At 46.6% G+C, this 17,538-nt stretch overlaps 2 protein-coding genes across 2 annotated transcripts; both read right to left on the bottom strand.

Moving 5' to 3' along the window:
- Positions 1-10,137: 10,137 nt before the first annotated feature.
- Positions 10,138-11,289, bottom strand: LOC127778373 (LOB domain-containing protein 37-like). Its single transcript, XM_052304960.1, has 2 exons — positions 10,963-11,289; positions 10,138-10,872 (listed from the first exon to the last, which is right to left on the bottom strand). Exons 1-2 carry the CDS (start codon positions 11,144-11,146, stop codon positions 10,376-10,378), a joined length of 681 nt encoding a protein of 226 aa, XP_052160920.1. The 5' UTR covers positions 11,147-11,289; the 3' UTR covers positions 10,138-10,375.
- Positions 11,290-14,700: 3,411 nt separating this feature from the next.
- Positions 14,701-16,280, bottom strand: LOC127778374 (uncharacterized). Its single transcript, XM_052304961.1, has 2 exons — positions 15,596-16,280; positions 14,701-15,312 (listed from the first exon to the last, which is right to left on the bottom strand). Exons 1-2 carry the CDS (start codon positions 16,024-16,026, stop codon positions 14,934-14,936), a joined length of 810 nt encoding a protein of 269 aa, XP_052160921.1. The 5' UTR covers positions 16,027-16,280; the 3' UTR covers positions 14,701-14,933.
- Between the last annotated feature and the right edge of the window lie 1,258 nt (positions 16,281-17,538).

Here is a 17,538-nt window from a genome sequence, read left to right as displayed (position 1 = left end):
CTAGTAGCTTAGTTCAACCCAGAGAATTAATTAAATTACTGATGTCGTGATCGTCTGAAAAGGTGATGTTGTTGGTTACTTGTCGAAATTTTCCTACATCAATTACGTTACAATATAGCATTCACACGTGTCGACCCTTAGTCTAATTAAGCGTACGCTTTTGATTATACGATGCACCTAACAAGTATCAGGCATTGGCAGGACCGAGCTACGAATGCTGCATCGTCAAAACACCAGAATCCATCAACCGAAAAAGGCAGATCGATTTCAGAGATTAGGTTGATGATGACTTAAACAACATCAAAATTATGGTCACATCAGAACAACAGCTTGTGATCCATGGCATCCCAAATGTCCCGGTCAAACGTGGCAAAAGTTGGGTCCTGCCTGTTCCTTCTTGGACTTAACCAAATGCAAGTATATATGCTTGCTGCAATGACCACTACTACACAGTCCCAGAAAAGGCGATTGAAACAATCTTGATTTTGCACGCATGGAAAGGTGACCAACTTTGTCAGTAGAAGAATCTGATGGAAAGCACATAGGGCGAAGAAGATAGGGTTAAGCATGTCTATTATACTAGTCCCCATTATGATCAGCCACTAACTAAACAGGATTTTGTTTAAGGCTACAAGGGCAAGATGACAAGTAGCTAGGCTAAGGCACTTCAGCTTTTTCTCAAGGGGCAATTCTCCTTGTCATTCTGTTACAGAAGACTGCAAGAGACTGGCTCTGTGGCAACAGGTCTTTTATATTTGGCAGAGAAGGATTACTGCAATTGTTTTAGCTCAACTAGAGGATAAAAGGGCAAGGGGACAAGCAACTAGGCTAAGGCATTTGAACTTTTCTAGGGAAATTCTCTTTAGCTACTGAATCCCCATGGATTTTTGCAAAAGGACATGGCAAGAAACAAGATGTGCTAGTGCTGTGAAAGCAATGCAAGAAGAGTGTGCATGTGCTCGAGGGCTTGGAGAGACACTTTCCTATCTGTGGATATGCCCCAGACATGAGGAGTCCAAAAGAGTGAGGACAAATGCTTGGGATTCTGAGCTGATGCAAAAGGAGTTGCAGATGCATAGTTTAGTTATCAGTGTGTTTGTGTGTCTGTGTGTGTTTTTCTGATCATTCCATGGCACTCATTCAGTCACTACTGATCTGTTACTCTGATCTGTTATTCCTGTCTCTGCTTGCATGGTAGTTTGAAGCTAGTACTTGTACTGGCTTCATTCCAATCATTGTTTAGGGTATATGTCACTAAATTCCATGTGTCCTGTGCATGAGCTAGCATAGCTGTCATGCTCGGAGAAAGAGGGGCTTATACTGCTAATTTGTTTTTCTTATCCTTGGAGTCTTGTAGTATTTTTGTAACACCAAATTGGGATCAGAAATACTCCATTCAACTAACTAAGGTACTCTGTATGCATGCAGGCTAAACAAATACTAGTGCCTTGTACTCGCCCGTTGGGCACTAATATTGGTGATACTTTGCCGACAAGTACGATACAAGTACAATGCATTTTATTCCGGATTCAGGTTTCAGACACTAGATAATAGATACATATGCCGTGATACTGACATAGTGCCATATCCAAATCTCCCTGTTTAAGGTATATTTAGACTTGAAACATACACGCATCGGAGTTTGGATTAGGCCGTAATCCATTCCGATTATATTCGAGAGCATAATAATTTATTTATTCATAACTTCGTTTCGCTATGAGGTTAGACTGTAAATCTGTAGTAATTCATAGATTTAGTTCGGTCCAAGCAAGATGCCTGAGCCACAAGTATTTGGGCTGCCACGGCCCAGTTTCTCCTGACATGATAAGGGCCTAGCAGTAAGGCTCACACCACTTGGGCAACTCAATTCGGCCTGGTAACTGTGTGGCCGTGTGGACCACACAGTTACCACGGGTGGCGATATGGGCTGCAGCGATCGGAGCAACGGCGACTTGGCGGGATCACAAATCACAATCGAAACGTGATAAACAGCCCACTGGAACCGTGGCCCGGCACGTCGCACGCGTGACGCGTGGGGGGGTGCTCGTCTCGCCTCCTCCGCCGCTCGCCGCGGCCGCGCCGCGGGTGGGTTGGGTATCATGGCCGCGCGGTCCCACGGGCCACGAGCCACGGCCACGGAGCTGGGGCTCACCCGGCCTCTCCTGTACGGTTTTTTCCCGGCTGCCGCGGGCCCGCGGCTACGTCCTGTGCCTACGAGGCCACGATACGTGACAGCGTAAGTTCTTTGGTACTTGCACCAAAGGGCCTATTTGGATGGCTACCATGTCAATTTTTATGTTAGTATCAAAACTTAGGTAAATTTTTAGCACTACCAATTTTTTTAGGACAAGATTGTATTTGGTTTGCTACCAATATAAAGCCAACATATGAATTGTAGTGAAGATTGTTCTAGATTGATCCGAAATCTAGCATAGGCATTACCAATAAATTGGTTTCAATCCAAACCAAGCATGAATTATCTATTCATTTGTCGTGTGATTTCTAACAACAAATCATCTAGATTTTTTATACCCTTAGAATTATATCTGACGGACTACAAAGGGCCTGTTCACTTTGATGCCATTTTCAACCTTACCAAATTTTGGTAAAGTTACAAAAAAAAATGGCTACATTTAGTTTGCTACCAAATTTTGGTAACTATATAAGAAATCCTGCCAAAATTTTGGCAAGTTACCAAAATTTTGGTAACTTTGCCATATTTTGGCAATGATAAGGTTTTTTTGGCATCAAAGTGAACAGGCTCAAAAGAAAATAAAAAAAAACACATATTTACTTACACATTATTTTTATTAAAATTATAGTGTACTTACATATCATATCAACTGAATTTACAAATGTAATTTTAGTTATATAGGACTGTAATTTTATATTTTTAAAGAAAATAAGAAATACATATTTACTTACATAATATTTTTATCAAAATTACAGTACACTTAGAGCAGGTACAATAGTAGGCTATAAACTAGCTATAAACATATTTTTAAAGAGATGAAAGAGGAGAGAGAAGTGCAGCGGGCTACAAATTTGTATCCAGTTGTAGCACGAACTCTAATATACAATAGGTGTATGACATGTGGGACCATATATTAATAGCGTAGTATATAACTATTGTATGAATTGGCTATTAAATTAACTATAAATGATTTAGAGCTGGTAGTTGGCTATACTATTAAACTTGCTCTTACATATCATATCAACTGAATTTACAAATGTAATTTTAGTTATATAGGACTGTAATTTTATATTTATATTTTTATTTTAGTTTCAAACATCAAACGATCGAGAACATGTGTGACCGTTCCCTGCATTTGTCACCCTGCGTTTGCTGTCTACAGTTACACACAGGAGCCACGCCCCACGAATGTCAAATAAACGAAAGCACACAGGGTTCTCGAGGTCAATTTAGCGGTTGAAAAATCGACAAATATCAAGTGAAAAATTTGTCGACGGATTTACAGCAAAAACTGAACCAAGTATAAGTACTATTTAAACTACCAATATTAATATTTGTAGGGCTACGTTTTGGTAGCAATTCAAAACGGCCCCAAATCACCAACCAGGTAATTAACCAGTAACCAACCAATTGACTAGTATTTTCTCCGTTCTAAAATAAATCAATTATATGATACTATAATACTATGAATCTAAATAAAAATCTAAGTTCGTAGTATTATAATATATTGATATTGTTGTATTATAACAATTTATTTTGAGATGAATAGAGTAAGTGCTTGCAAATACTCTCACCGTCCCAAAAAACGAATCTAAGACTGGATATGACATATTCTAGTACGATAAATCTAGATATATGTATATCCAGATTCATATTACTAAAGTATGTGAGATCCGGTAACTAGATTATTTTTTTGGACGAAGGGAGTATGCTTGTAGCAGTACTCAACCACTGGTCCACGCCTCTCTGCTTAATCATCAACTGTACTTCTCATAGCTAGCGCGACGAGCTAGGACGTACTAGTGCACAGGGGCTATACTACATTAGTACCAGCATCTACGAGGGTCGTCGACGCACTGCTTCCTCCGTTGATTCACCAGTGCTACGTGAACTATATACGACGTAGAGAGGCGTTGTCACCAGTGCTTTCGATTGTGATTCATTTAGAGCAGGTACAATACAATGATTTAGCAGGCTCCAAAAAGTTACACATCATCGTATTCCTATATGAAGGAAAGAGAAACCAGAAAAAGAAAGGGAACGGGCGACTAATCTAGCGCCAACGATAGCATGGCTCCATATGCGCATGCAACTAGTACTAGCGATTAAAAATACATTTTTTGGGCCCCACACCACCCCATCCGATCACGTGTGGTTTGCTCTCCTTCTCCTTCCGCCCAAGTAGTATTTCCCATCTCCGAGCAGTGCAGTTGTGCAACACAGGTTCAGATCAAGCACGCGGAATCGCTCTCCTCTTCCTCCTCCATATCTTCTCCGACGCAACGGCGCTTCTTCCTAGCATCGTCGTCGGTGCCACCGTTCGCCACGGCGTGCAGATGAAGGCCATCTGAAAGCGTCAGCACTTCCTTCCGTTCATTAAAAGACCGATCCTAGTTTCCAGCCTCTGGGCGACACCGCTGTGTGCTAGATCTGCGCCGGTCGCTTGATCGACGCCCACCGCATGAAGCTGGCGTTGTCTCCACGCTAAATCTTGCTGTCTTGCGGGTGATTTCGTTGATTAAAACAAACAATCGGCTAGGGAGTGGTTCAGTAGTTCTGATGTACTCTGTACCGGTGGATTTGGTTTTTTTTTTCTTGGTTTTTTTCTCTATTTCTGCCTGATCTCAGATGTATGCGTATCTTGTTTACAAAAGGTGGATTTTGTTTCCGTGTAATTTTTTCGCCGCTAAGTGTATTTTTTTTTACCTCGCTCCATCTGATTTTCGATAGCTTCCATTCAATTATATTCATGTAGACATAAGAACTCATGTTTCAAAACATGAATGGCCACAAACATGAAGTTCACTTTTGATCATACACAGTAAGTACTCATAAAATATGTGTATGTATAATTAAATATTTCTTTCATGAGATGTAGTAAGCACAATAGCTAGTCTATTATATTAGTTGTCTGTAATATTAGCTATAAAATGATATAGAGATAATAGAGCCAGCAGCAGACTATACTATTGACCTTGCTCTTACTCCAGTATATACTCGCAACGAGTTGCATGTGTATCATGTGCCCAGCCGTCCAAGAACGATTCGGCTCTTCAAATTGGCCACTATCAAGCCAGCACGCTCTCGAAGGGACAGCATAAATGAATCGATCTAGCGAAATCTAAAGTTGAATTCTTTTCCCAGTTCAAGCAAGCGCAAGAGCGAACAAACGGAAGTGGCTCTCGTCGGTGATCCACGCGCGTTAAGGGTGGGGAGAGGAAGAGAGTACACGCGCGAATGAAGAATCAACACCGTACCAGCGGGGATTCCGATGCGATTGACGATTTTTGTTGATATATGTTCCCATACATGTTTTCTCCGTGGGAATCAATGTTTATATCCTATTCGATACTCCCATTTCTTTTACTTCGCGGGACAAAAACCCAAGGCCGTAATAGTTGTAACTTTCTTTAGTGGGTTTTCTTTGTTAGAAATTCTAGTCATAAATCGGTATATTTTAATCCAATAGCATAACATAATAAACATGATATATATAATAAAGAATGGTTTTTCTACGGTGATAAACATAAATATGCTAGCAAGAACAGTAGCAACTAAAAATATGTTTAACACTGAAATAAGAAAAACATAACAGAGAAAGCTCCGGATCCAGAAGAGGAATTGTTGGTGTTGTTATCCCCGCTGCCGTTGTCGTCATTCCGTCCTCCTCCGTTGGCGCCGTTCTCGGTAGTGGTTGACTTGATTCAAGTTGTTGGTGCAGAGGAAAAAGAATGTGACGTACGTGCTCCCAAAAGGTGCATTAGCTTGACTCACGGAAGTAGAGGTCGTAGTAGTAATATCTTTTTGCTCCGGTTAGGTCATACACAATGCTCCTACATGGTGAAACTGTAGAAGCCTTTAGCTCACCCCATAAGAGCCGCGCTGCTAGGGCGAGTGGGTTCATCAGGCTCCCCGTGTCTTCTACAAGACATGGTGGTCTCAGGTAGGAAATATTGAATATATAAGCACATATAGATTTAATTTATTATATAAATAAATCATGACATTGAACATGTATACTAGCAGATCCACATCATACGATCTAGACATGTAAACTATACAGTAAACCATGAGCAGGTCAAATAGATGAAACATCATGAACACGTACCAAGGGTTCTGGTTATACTGTGGATCAAGTTGATGAGGAGCAACGCGCGCTGCAGGAACAACGTGCAGTGCCAAATGTTATCGTTGGTGCGCAGCCCTCGAGCATAGAGGAAGACGAGCTGTCGTAGAAGACCAGCAAGCAGTTGCGCAAGGCGCTTTCCAAAAACCTTATTGCTGCCTTCTCCCGGTGTAGGACGTCGAAGGCGAAGGTTCCGGAGACCTGCTCTCCCGATTGCTAGTGCACGCAGGCAAATGGGATGGAGTAGACTACAAGCGACGGCGCAGTACAAAGGAGGAGTCAAACTCTAGATTGATTTCCCGTATATTGCGGGAGTCGGCGGCTCGGTTTATATAGAGATATCGGGATGCGTGATCAGGACGCCTACATGATCTTCACACCACATAACCAAACCGGATAAGTCACGCGTAACTTAATCGAATTCCACATCGTTCCACGCATGCATTGGATTATTCGGTTTATTTTCAAAAACAAAACTGAATTTTGTAGCAAAACAAAACTGCAAAAGGAAATTGCATTTGCACAAAGGTGAGGAACCAATGTTGGCGGGCCATTCATGCAGATGTCGCGTACGCAAGCCATCTAGCCGGGTGACGAGCGAGCATGTGCATGTGTATGTGTTCCACTTGTTCTCTCTATCACACATGTCCATGCATGCTATCTCATGAGGTGGGCTTTTATGATTTTCTAAAGAATTAATCTTTAAAGGCAAATTTTGCTACAAGACATCGCAATTGTGTGATTTTAACCCAGGGACACCGCAAAAACAAAGGTTTGGGCAAAAACAAAGCTTTGCCGATGGACACCGTGCCGTCTAAATGAAACTTGTCGTGCTGACGTGGCAAGCGGAGCCCTTTTTTGACGTGGTCAGACCGAAATGCCCCTGCGCCTTATCTCCGCCGCCGCTGCTGGCACGAGCGGCGTGAGGTCCTCCCGGTCAACCGACACGTCGGCGGCGAAGGAGAGCTTCTTCTTCTTCTTGCCGTTGCTGCTGCTCCACTGCACGTGGGTGGATAGGCGGAGGCGGAGGATGCTGCCGGCTCGGTGCGTTCTTGGGGAGGTGGAAGGGGATAGCGATGGGTGGGTGGCATGGTGGTTGCAGTGGTCGCAGCTCCACTGGTAGTCGCCGAGCTTGACGCGGAACGCGACTTGCGTGTCGTTCTTCTCCTCGAGGAGGATCAAGTACCGCGCCGAGAGGATCGGCCGTTCGCCGGCGGCACGGCGCCAACCGCAGAGGCACAACGGCGAGCGGGTCGGCTTCTTGGTGGACACGACACCGATGATCACCACCACGGGGAACCGCGTCTGCTCATGCTCGGACGCTTGGAACGCCGTGCCGCGCAGGAGTTCGGTGTCGACGGCGTCGGCGTCGCAGCGATACACGGCGCAGATCCTATCGACGCGCTGGTGGTCGGGGACGAGGCGGGCGCGGCTGTCGCTAAGCGCGAACGAGCCACGGCACTCATCAGCCTTGGTGTCCACGGACGACGCCGGGGACGGTCTCCCACATCATCGCGCCACCGCCACTGCCCCTGCCACCACCACTACCCCCATGGCGAGGAGCCAGTGACACCGCCCCGCCGAGGGATGGGTCCCAGCGGAGGAGGAAGTGGGGGCCGACGAGGAAGTTGTGGGTGTTGTGGGCGAGAGGCGAGAAGGAGAGCGGCGGCGCGGCATCCCGGTGCCGGAGGGAGGACGACGGCATGACTATCGAGGAATGGGTTGTTGAGGCGGACGTGGTCCTCCTTGGTGGTCTGAGTTAATAAGAGAAAAGAGGCTAGGGGTAGGGGAGGAAATAGGAATAAATATGTGGGCTACGTGGGCTGGGACATCCTGTTGTGGGCTGGAGTGTCTCCACCCGGTTACTTCGGATTTTGAAGAGCCCAGCTACGAGTATCCCCATTGGAAAATGGGTGTCTCATGAAGGCTGTGTTTAGTTCCACATCAAAATTGAAAGTTTGACTAAAATTGAAAGTTTGAAAAAAAAATGAAAGTTTATGTGTGTAGGAAAGTTTTGATATGATGGAAAAGTTTAAGGGTGTGTTTAGTTGACTCTAAAATTGAAAGCTTGGTTGAAATTGGAACGATGTGATGGAAAAGTTGGAAATTTATGTGTGTAGAAAAGTTTTGATGTAATGGAAAAATTGGAAGTTTAAAGAAAAATTTTGCAACTAAACACGGCCTAAAGTTTAAACACGGCCTAAAGTTTAAAGAAAAAGTTTGAAACTAAACAAGGGTGAAGTGTTTTCAGTTAGTGAGAGCACTAATATAGCTAGTGACTCTCATGGTACATGCCCTAACCAAACAACCACGGAGTATTGTCTTCAGCACACATGCTGACATGCATTGTGACTTTTGTGACGCGGATACTACTCATCTCGCCCTGCACGAGCCGTGCCGCCGTGGGATGGTGTACCACGGACGTTCGTACGGATGCCGCATGCCTCGCTACCGCTGCCCGCCCGGCCCAGCGTCGTACGTGCAGACGTACATGAGCCTGCGGACCAACGCGGCCGTGCTCCCGAGACACGAGGCCGCGACCACCGGCACGGCAGAAAAGGCCGCACCACGCAGCGGGGGGCGGCCGTCCGCGGGTCGCGTCAAGTCGTCGCCTCGCCCAGACGCCCACGCACGCGTGCGCCCACCCCGAAACGCGGCGCCGCGGAACTATCGCCCTGCGCAAAGCTGAACCGCCGTATCCAATCCAACCCCACCCCCACACCCCACTCGCCACCTCCCACGCTTCGTCTCCCCCTCTTTTTTCTTCTACCCCACCTAGAGTTTCAATACTACCCACTTGGATTAGTTATTATACGCAATATGGAGTACTATATATAGCTGTTTTGTTGTCTTTAACCATGGCGATGAAGCAGCTGGCCAACACTAAGAGCAAGGCTAATAGTATAGCCCACTACTAGCTTCAATTCATCTAAGTCAATCTAATAGCTAATTTATACAATAGTTACTTAGAGCTGGTACAATAGCATGCTATAAGCTATCTATAAACAGGCAACATATCCTATGCACACAGGCCCTCGCGTGTACACACGTGCACACCAATTAAAAAATGTCACCAAAAAATCTAGAAAAAATCATACACATACTTTCAATTGTATTACACCTAGGGTTAAAATCTTAACGTCAAATTCATTATATTTTAGCCGTAACAAAAAAACAAAAAATCTGACAGTTTTAAGGTTGCAATTTTGTCAGAATTTTATCTTTTTTGTTATTCTCTATGTAGAATGAATTTGAAGATGCGACTTTGCACGTAGATGTAATACTATTGAAAGTACATGTATGAATTTTCCTAGAACTTTTTGTGATAATTTTTAGTTGGTGTACACGGTGTGTACACGCGAGGGCCTGTGTGCATAGGATACGCTCCCCTATAAACATATTTTAAAGATATAAAGGAAGAGAGAGAAGAGCAGCTGGCTATAGCCAGCTACAGCACGGACTCTAAGACATAATGTGTGTATGACAGGTGGGACCAAATATTAATAGTACAGTAAGTAGCTATTGTATGAATTGGCTATTACGTTGGCTATTGATGATTTGGAGTTAGTAGTGGACTATAGTGTTAAACTTGCTCTTACTATACTATTAATATATGATCTCATCTATCATACACACACTACGTCTTAGAGTCCGTGCTGCAGTTAGCTACAGATCTATAGTCCGCTGCTCTTCTCTCTCATCTTTTATCTCATTAAAATACGTTTATAACTAGCTAATAGCTTACTATTGTACGTGCTCTAATCATGTACTATACGCTAAACGCTTTTGATAATTAAGTTGAGGATAAGATCGATCACGACGCGAGGTTAATCTGTTCGCTTTTATTCGACGTTTTGATGCTAACAAAGTAGGGGGAGAAAAAAAACATAAGGTACTGTAAAGAGTCAAGTAGAAGCAGTGCACGCGCACCGTCGACTTTTACACGGCCAAAAAATGGCTAAGGGATACCTCGCCGGCGAGAGGCTACCAAAGAGTTCGCCGGGATGCAGCAAAGAAAGCATATGAGAATTGAGCAGGTTAATTAGCTAGCTAGCCTAGACAAAAAGATTCAGCAGCTCGGGCTCCCTCTCGCCGCCGCCGACGACGCCGCACGTCGTGACGGATCCCTCGGAGTTCATCGACGGCGTGTCGGCCCGCCTGCCGCCGGATCGCCGGTCCCCGGGCGCCGGCGGGGAGCCGGGGCTGAGCCACAGGCCGAGGTCGCACGACGGTTCCGGCTGGGGCGCCGCGGCGGCGGCGTCATGCGGAGTACCGGGGTTCTTGGTCGTCGTCGTCGTCGTCGACCGCTTCGCCGTCGAGAACGTGGAGCACCCGCCCACGGCGCGCCTCGCCGTGGAGGCGAACACGTCGCGGCCACCGGCGGCGGCGGCGTCGACCTGGTCCGGCAGCGGTTGGATGCCTCCGCCGCGCAGCACGGTGTCGACCGCCGCCTGGCAGAGGTGCCAGCTCCCGCCGGAGAGCAGCCCGACCGCGCCGCCCACCGGGTTGATCGTCCTCCCCGCCGCCTCGTACAGCAGCGACTGGAACACCGCTGCAACCAACCACGCCATCCCATCAGCCAAGAACACGCGCGCGCACTCGCCGGTAAACCATCCATCGTAGTACGGATCCCCACCCTTACCTGCGCGCTGCGGCTCGGGGACGGCGGTGAGGAAGGACATGAGGCCGGCGCGGCCAAAGAACTTGGCGACGAACACGGTGGCGTGGCCCTGCGCCTCGGCGCCGTCGATCCACTGCAGGCACGGCCGCAACACGCACCCCTCGCTGCACCCCTTCCGCAGCACGCGGCAGCCGTTGCAGCTCATCCCCGACGTCGCACACCCACGCAGCCTCGACCTCGAGCTCAGCCATGGGAGACTCACCACACTCGAGTATATAACACGACGAGGTAACCTAACCAAGGGGGTTGGCTTAACCGCGGGTTAACGGAGGTGAGGTTACCGCGGCCTCGTGGGCGGAACAAGTTCCAGCCTCCCGGGCTCCTGGGTTGCGGGGGGTGCGGCTCCGCGTCTCCGCGGCCGGTCGGGGAGCGCGCGGGCCGTCGGATCGGGATCGGGCGGCGCGGGGTGCGGACGCGAGCCTCGGGTGGTGCGCCTCGCGTTCGCCCCGTCCGTCCTGCTGGCTTTTTGGGGCTGGGCGATCGAGTGTTTTTCGCCGCTGCTTTTTGGGGGGTTTGCGGGATGCGTGGATCCGCACATTGGGACGCGCTGCGCGTGGAATGGATGGATGGATGGAGGGAACCTTGTGTGGGGGCCACTTTGCTGCGGTTGCGGGTGGCTGCGGCTGGGTAGTCGGTGCGGTGCGGAGCGATGGATGGACGGGGCGCGGAAATTCACCGTGCCACCGTATCAGCTTGCTGGTATGTGTAACGTACGTAAGCATCTCGGCTTTCGTGTTTACAAGTCTACTACGCGAGGTAAGGTTTGTAAATGAAGAGCTTACCCGATATGCAATCTGCGGTCAATACTCATTTCACAGGAAACCCACGTAGTATTCTTATTACTCCCTCCGGATTAATAATACTTGACGTTTTGGAAAACCTGGTCTTTAAAAAGTAACTTTGACAACTAATTTTTATTATAAAATATATAGAAATTTCAACAAATATATGATTTTATTGAAGTAATTTCTAAGATTAATCTATACATGTGGTTTTCATATTTTTAAGATAAATATTTTAGAAATTATTCGTAGTCAAAGATTTTAAAGTTTGACTTTACACTTGTCCAAAACGACTAATATTATCGGCCTGGAGGGAGTATATTATTTAGAAATTGCTAAATTTCAATCACCTAAAATCTTAGGGCTGGTTTGGTTTGAGGTCTAAATTAGGCTTACCAATATTTGACAATTTCAATAGTGTTTAGTGTATATTTGGTTTGACGCCAAAATTTGGCATGCCTAAAAAAATAGGCCATTTGAATAGTGAACTTAGGCAATTTTGGCTTCAATCCAAGCACAACTTTGCCTTACCAAAATTAGTCATACCAAAACTTGACAAAATTTGGTAAGATTTATATTTAGGCCACAAACCAAACCAACCCTTAATCTATCTATTTGTCTGTCTATCTGTCTATCTATCTATTTATCTATCTATCTATATAGAGTTTTATACTAGCTTGAAAAGAAGCCCCCATGCTATCTTCGTGGTTTAGAAAAATTACCACAATAATTTTAAAATAAAATCTAAGCTGTTAGATCGTGTTAGCACCAAATTATAACAATGTATGTTAATAGCAATAGTTGTATACAAAGGCAATAGAAACTGAAGAAGATAGTTGTACATTAAATTCTAATTCTACTATTAACATCTACGTTTATAAAGTATAGCATATATAAAAACATGAGCTAATTGTCCAATTTAACTAGGACACATAAGATTACATCGGGAAATTTCTCTAGTTTGCAGTTAAATTTGTTTGTGTATAAAATTCATGCTAAGTTTCGTGACGATAATAGAGTCTTCTCTGTCTCTGGCTACGGTAACGACAACGACTGTGATGCTAGATTTAGAGTTTAGATATGAGAGTTAGGGGAGGCGTTGGAGAAGGGGAAAAAAGAGGGTTTCACTGGACTTGGAGAAATGACCGTGGATGACTTGCAAGAAAGACATGCGGCATGAGGGCATCTCGTAGTCGATTGCACGTACAGAGGAGGAGAAAGGGGAGGAAGGAGGCTGGCTTTGTGGGGCTCCGCCCGTGCTAGGGAAGCGGCAAACTCACCGCCCTGGGAAGAATTAGAGATGTGATAAGCTATGTATCAAAATTCTCTTTGGCTGTACTGGTAGCCGCAAATCTCTTCTCTATGTTTTTCGAGGTGTGGTCCTAATCATCAGTTGTAGCTACAAATTCTAAGACGATGGGCAAGAGCGGAGATCAAGAGGAGAGCACGTCTAATCTTGCAGGATTCAACGAATATACTCCCTCCATCTTAGATTTTGTAGCTACAACGGATGATTAGGACCACACCTCAAAAAACATATACAAGAGATTTGCGGCTACCAATACAGCCAAATAGTACAACTTCACAATTTTAATTTTGATATATAGATTATCACATCTCTAATTCTTCCCACGGTTGTGGGTTTGTCGCTTCCCATCCCAGAATTTGCAGCTACAAACCTACAACGGATGATTAGTACTACACCTTGAAAAAAATGTGTACAAGAGATTTGTGATTACCGGTACAGTTAAAAAGTACAAACTCACAATTTAAATTTTGATAAATAACTTATCACACCTCTAATTCTTTTCACCAAGGCGGGCTCGTCGCTTTTGGCCCCTTTGGGGGAATAAGAAAAAAAAAATTTCCTTGAAGCACACAGTACAGCTGCCATTAATTTTGACAATTCGACAATTTACAAAAACTAATTTTACAAATAAACCGTCGCCGAAACTTATTTCAAAATGACCATTTTGTTCAGCGTTAAATCGTATGGATGCTGAACTTAAACACCTCAGCGCCAAATAGCATGACGCTGAATGTACGTTGGCACGCTGATTCAGTCTTCTATCTATTGTGGCAGCGATTTATTTATAAAATTAGTTTTTATAAAGGATCAAATTGTCAAAATTAGTGGTACAGCTGCAGCCTCAGCGCAAGTGGCCAAAGGCATCTTGGCTTTCTGTTTCCGCCGCACTCTCTCAAAAGGCTCCAACGCGCCCCGGTGCTTCCCCTCGTCTCGGCGTCCTGGCAGGTCGCCATCCAGGGGACGCGAGGAATCACAATCTTCTCCCTCTCATCCTCCTCTGGTAGTCCGGTGGCCCTGGCGTTTAGCGACTCCTAAAAAAATCTGATACGAGAGTACTGGGGAAACCGATCTTCTGTGACGTTTCTAGACGACTAGACCGGGTTTGCGGGCTTGGCTTCATGGTTGACATGCTGCGAGCTAATTGGGTGTTCGATGCTGTCGAAGTTTGATTGGCAGGTGATCAGATTCGGCTTTGGATTTGGAGTGCGGCATGCCGTTTTCATCCTCAAAATCACTTTAGGGCCTGATTGGAAAACAGGGACTTATTCACATCGGATGTTTGGACACTAATTTAGAGTATTAAACATACACTAATTATAAAACCCATTCTAAGATCTTGGACTAATTCGCAAGACAAGTCTTTTGAGTCTAATTACGCCATGATTTGACAATGTGATGCTATAGTAAACTTTTCATAATTATGGATTAATTAGGTTTAAAAAATTCGTCCCGCAGATTAGCTCTCATTTATGAAATTAGTTTTTTTATTAGTCTATGTTTAATACTCCAAATTAACGTCCAAACATTTGACGTGACATGGACTAAAAAGTTTTAGCCCCATCTAAACACCCACTAAGCCACCTCTTGTCATGCTTTCTCCTTCTTGGAAGCAGGCTGGATCTCTGCTCGTGGACCTGTGGTAACAATTTTTTAGAAAAAGTATACCGAAGGTCCCTCAACTTGTCATTGGTTTATCGTATACGAGGTCATCCGAGGTCTCTCAGTGGTTTTGACCCCGGTTTTGGTCTACGTGGCGGCTGAGTCAGTGTGGGACCCACATGGGCCCCACATGTCAGCTGGCCACGTCATCACTCTCTCCCCTCCTCTCCCTTTCTCCTCTCTCACTCTTCTCCTGTTTGGGTAGGCAGCTGGGGAGGACGTCGGTGGGTTGCTGCCTTCGGTGGGGAGAGGAGGGAGAGGACGAGGGCGTCGGTGGCCGGCGACGGGCGACACGACGACGGCGGCTGGCGACTGGCGACGCGCCGCTGCCATTGCTCTCGTCCGCCATTGCAGAAGCCACAGGCACGGAGGTGGACCGCCATCGAGGGATGAGGTAGGCAAGCAAGGGGGGCGGGGAGGCCGGCGTCGACCTCCTCACCGGCCGTGATGTCGCCATCAAGTCCTTCCTCAACCGGCGACGTGGCGGCCAGCGAGGGGAGCAAGGCATCGGCGGGAGAGCAAGGCGTCGGCGGCGGTGAGGCGGTTCTTGGCCGCGGCCAGCTTGACCCGGAGTTTGAGGTTAGAAATCAACACGAAGAATCAATCAAGAAGCATTCAAATTAGCACATTCCAATTGGCAACCTATAAACGAAAGAGTGCTCCTAATAATCAAGCAAAAAATGAGAGAGGTTCAACCTCTGAGGTTAATTAGAAATCAACATGAAGAAAGAAGCATTCGGATTAGCACATTCCAATTTGCAACCTAAATGAAATAGTACTAATAATCAAGCAAAAAAGAAAAGGAAGTGAGAAACCAAATGGGATGGATGGATGGAGTACTGACTCGGTTTGGCAGATCTTGTTGAAGAAATGGGCGTCGTAGACACCGACGGCATCGGCGAAGTGGACGACGCCGGGGAAGTAGTGCTTCTCGACGTGGGCGAGCGCGGCGTTGCGCCGCCGCCGCTCCCGGCCGCCCGACCGCGTCGTCGTCATCACTATCAGCATCCACCTCGACCCGCTGCCCTCCTCCTCCTCGTCGCCCACGTCCACCACCGCGCCGTTCCCGACCCCGGCCGCCTTCGCCACCGCCGCATCCGGCACAAGGCTCACCTGCTGGTTCACGGCGACGTGGGACGCGGCAAGCTGGTGGTGCGGCTGGAATAGGAGAAGAACAAGTAGCGCGAAGAAGGAGAATAGCGGGCAGCGTGACGCGGCGACGAGGACGACGGCGCCCAAGCTCACTCGCCCTGCGGGCGCCGCGAAGAACTTCATGGTGCTGACGATCTCCGCGGCGGCGGCAAGCCAGGTGCATCGTCGGGTGGCACGAATCCTACGGGGACGACGGCTTCCCAATCTTCACCGAGACCAAGTGCACATCGGCGCCGCGTCGTCGCCGCCGCCACCGCCTTGCTCCCCTGCTCTCGCGTCGTCGCCGTCGCCGCCGCCGCCGGCCGCCGGACCTCCTCTCCCGTCTCGCCCCGTTGGTCTCCTCCCCACCCGTCGGCCGGCGGCGCCGGCCTACCCACAGCACCAGAGAGAAGAGTGAGAAAGAGAAGAGGAAGGGAGAGGAGGGGAAAGAGAGAGGAACTGACGTGGACAGGCTGACATGTGGGGCCCACGTGTGTCCCACGCTGACTTAGCGCCACGTAGACCAAAACCGGGTCAAAACCACCGAAGGACCTCGAGTGACCGGTTTTTTATAGTTAAGGGACTCCGCATATCTGGTTTTGCGGTTCGAGGATGTTTTTTATCCCGATAACAAGTTGAGGGACCTTCGGTGTAGGGTTTAGGGTTGTGCGCACCGGATCGTCGAGAGACTGCACAGGCCTACCAAACATGGGCTGTGTTTAGATCCAAAGTTTGGATCCAAACTTCAGTCATTTTCCATCACATCAACCTGTCATACACATACAACTTTTCAGTCACATCATCTCCAATTTCAACCAAAATCCAAACTTTGCGCTGAACTAAACACAGCCATGAAAACTATCGCTAATATTGATGGTAAACGAGGGTGGTTTTATAGCACTAGCACCGTGCGATAAAGTTTGGTTCACGCTAAAATTAAAAATTTGGTTAAAATTGGAACGATGTGATGGAAAAGTTAGAAGAGGCAAGCACCCACTCAACTAGATGCTAAACATTTCATTAGGTCGTTCTGAGGTGGAATCGAACCACTCTGTTGCGATTATTAAGGCAGGGTGCTACTGTACCAGTAGTAGAGTGGCCAAGTTTGTGTGTGTAGGATTTTTGATGTGATGAAAAAGTTAAAAGTTTGAAGAAAAAATTTATAACTAAACTTGGCCTTACTTTATTATTAATAATCCAACTAGGATTGTACTGATATGGATCGGCTTATAACCTGCTAACTACGAGTAAGTTTTATTATACCTGCTCTTACCAAAGTCTTGTGCACTGTAGCATGATAATACTTGCATGTAGTAATATTTGGGGCTTTTAACTATTTGCCACTTAACTATTTGCCACCCCTATCTCAATGACATATGGGTCCACATGTGCCTATAACATATGAGTCCAGTGACAAAAAGTTAATTGCCACATCAAAATTTGGCAAATGGTTAAATATCTCAGTAATATTTGGTCGACGTGCAAGTGGAATTGTTTCGGAACAGGATCGATCATGCAGGCAGGATCAGCGAGAATCTGTAGAATCTGGCAGCCGTGGCATGGTGCTCCGTGCACGCAGGCTTAGCCTCGCTAGCCGCCCTGCAGCCGTCGGCGAGTTTCTCTGCTCCCTGCTGTGCTGTCTGCGAGCGCTGCGCC

Source organism: Oryza glaberrima, chromosome 7 (genome assembly GCF_000147395.1).
Source record: "Oryza glaberrima chromosome 7, OglaRS2, whole genome shotgun sequence".
In the NCBI taxonomy this organism is placed as follows: Eukaryota; Viridiplantae; Streptophyta; class Magnoliopsida; order Poales; family Poaceae; genus Oryza; species Oryza glaberrima.
The sequence above is the reverse complement of the archived record's forward strand: the minus strand, read 5'-3'. Positions and strand labels throughout refer to the sequence as shown.

Bases quoted from the DNA above. Each gene is read 5' to 3' on its own strand.
- LOC127778374 (XM_052304961.1), bottom strand. From the start codon at position 16,026: ATGAAGTTCTTCGCGGCGCCCGCAGGGCGAGTGAGCTTGGGCGCCGTC. The intron at 15,313-15,595 runs GTCAGTACTCCA...CTCCGGGTCAAG, and splicing joins AACAAGATCTGCCAAACCGA to CTGGCCGCGGCCAAGAACCG.
- LOC127778373 (XM_052304960.1), bottom strand. From the start codon at position 11,146: ATGAGCTGCAACGGCTGCCGCGTGCTGCGGAAGGGGTGCAGCGAGGGG. The intron at 10,873-10,962 runs GTAAGGGTGGGG...GGTTGGTTGCAG, and splicing joins CCCCGAGCCGCAGCGCGCAG to CGGTGTTCCAGTCGCTGCTG.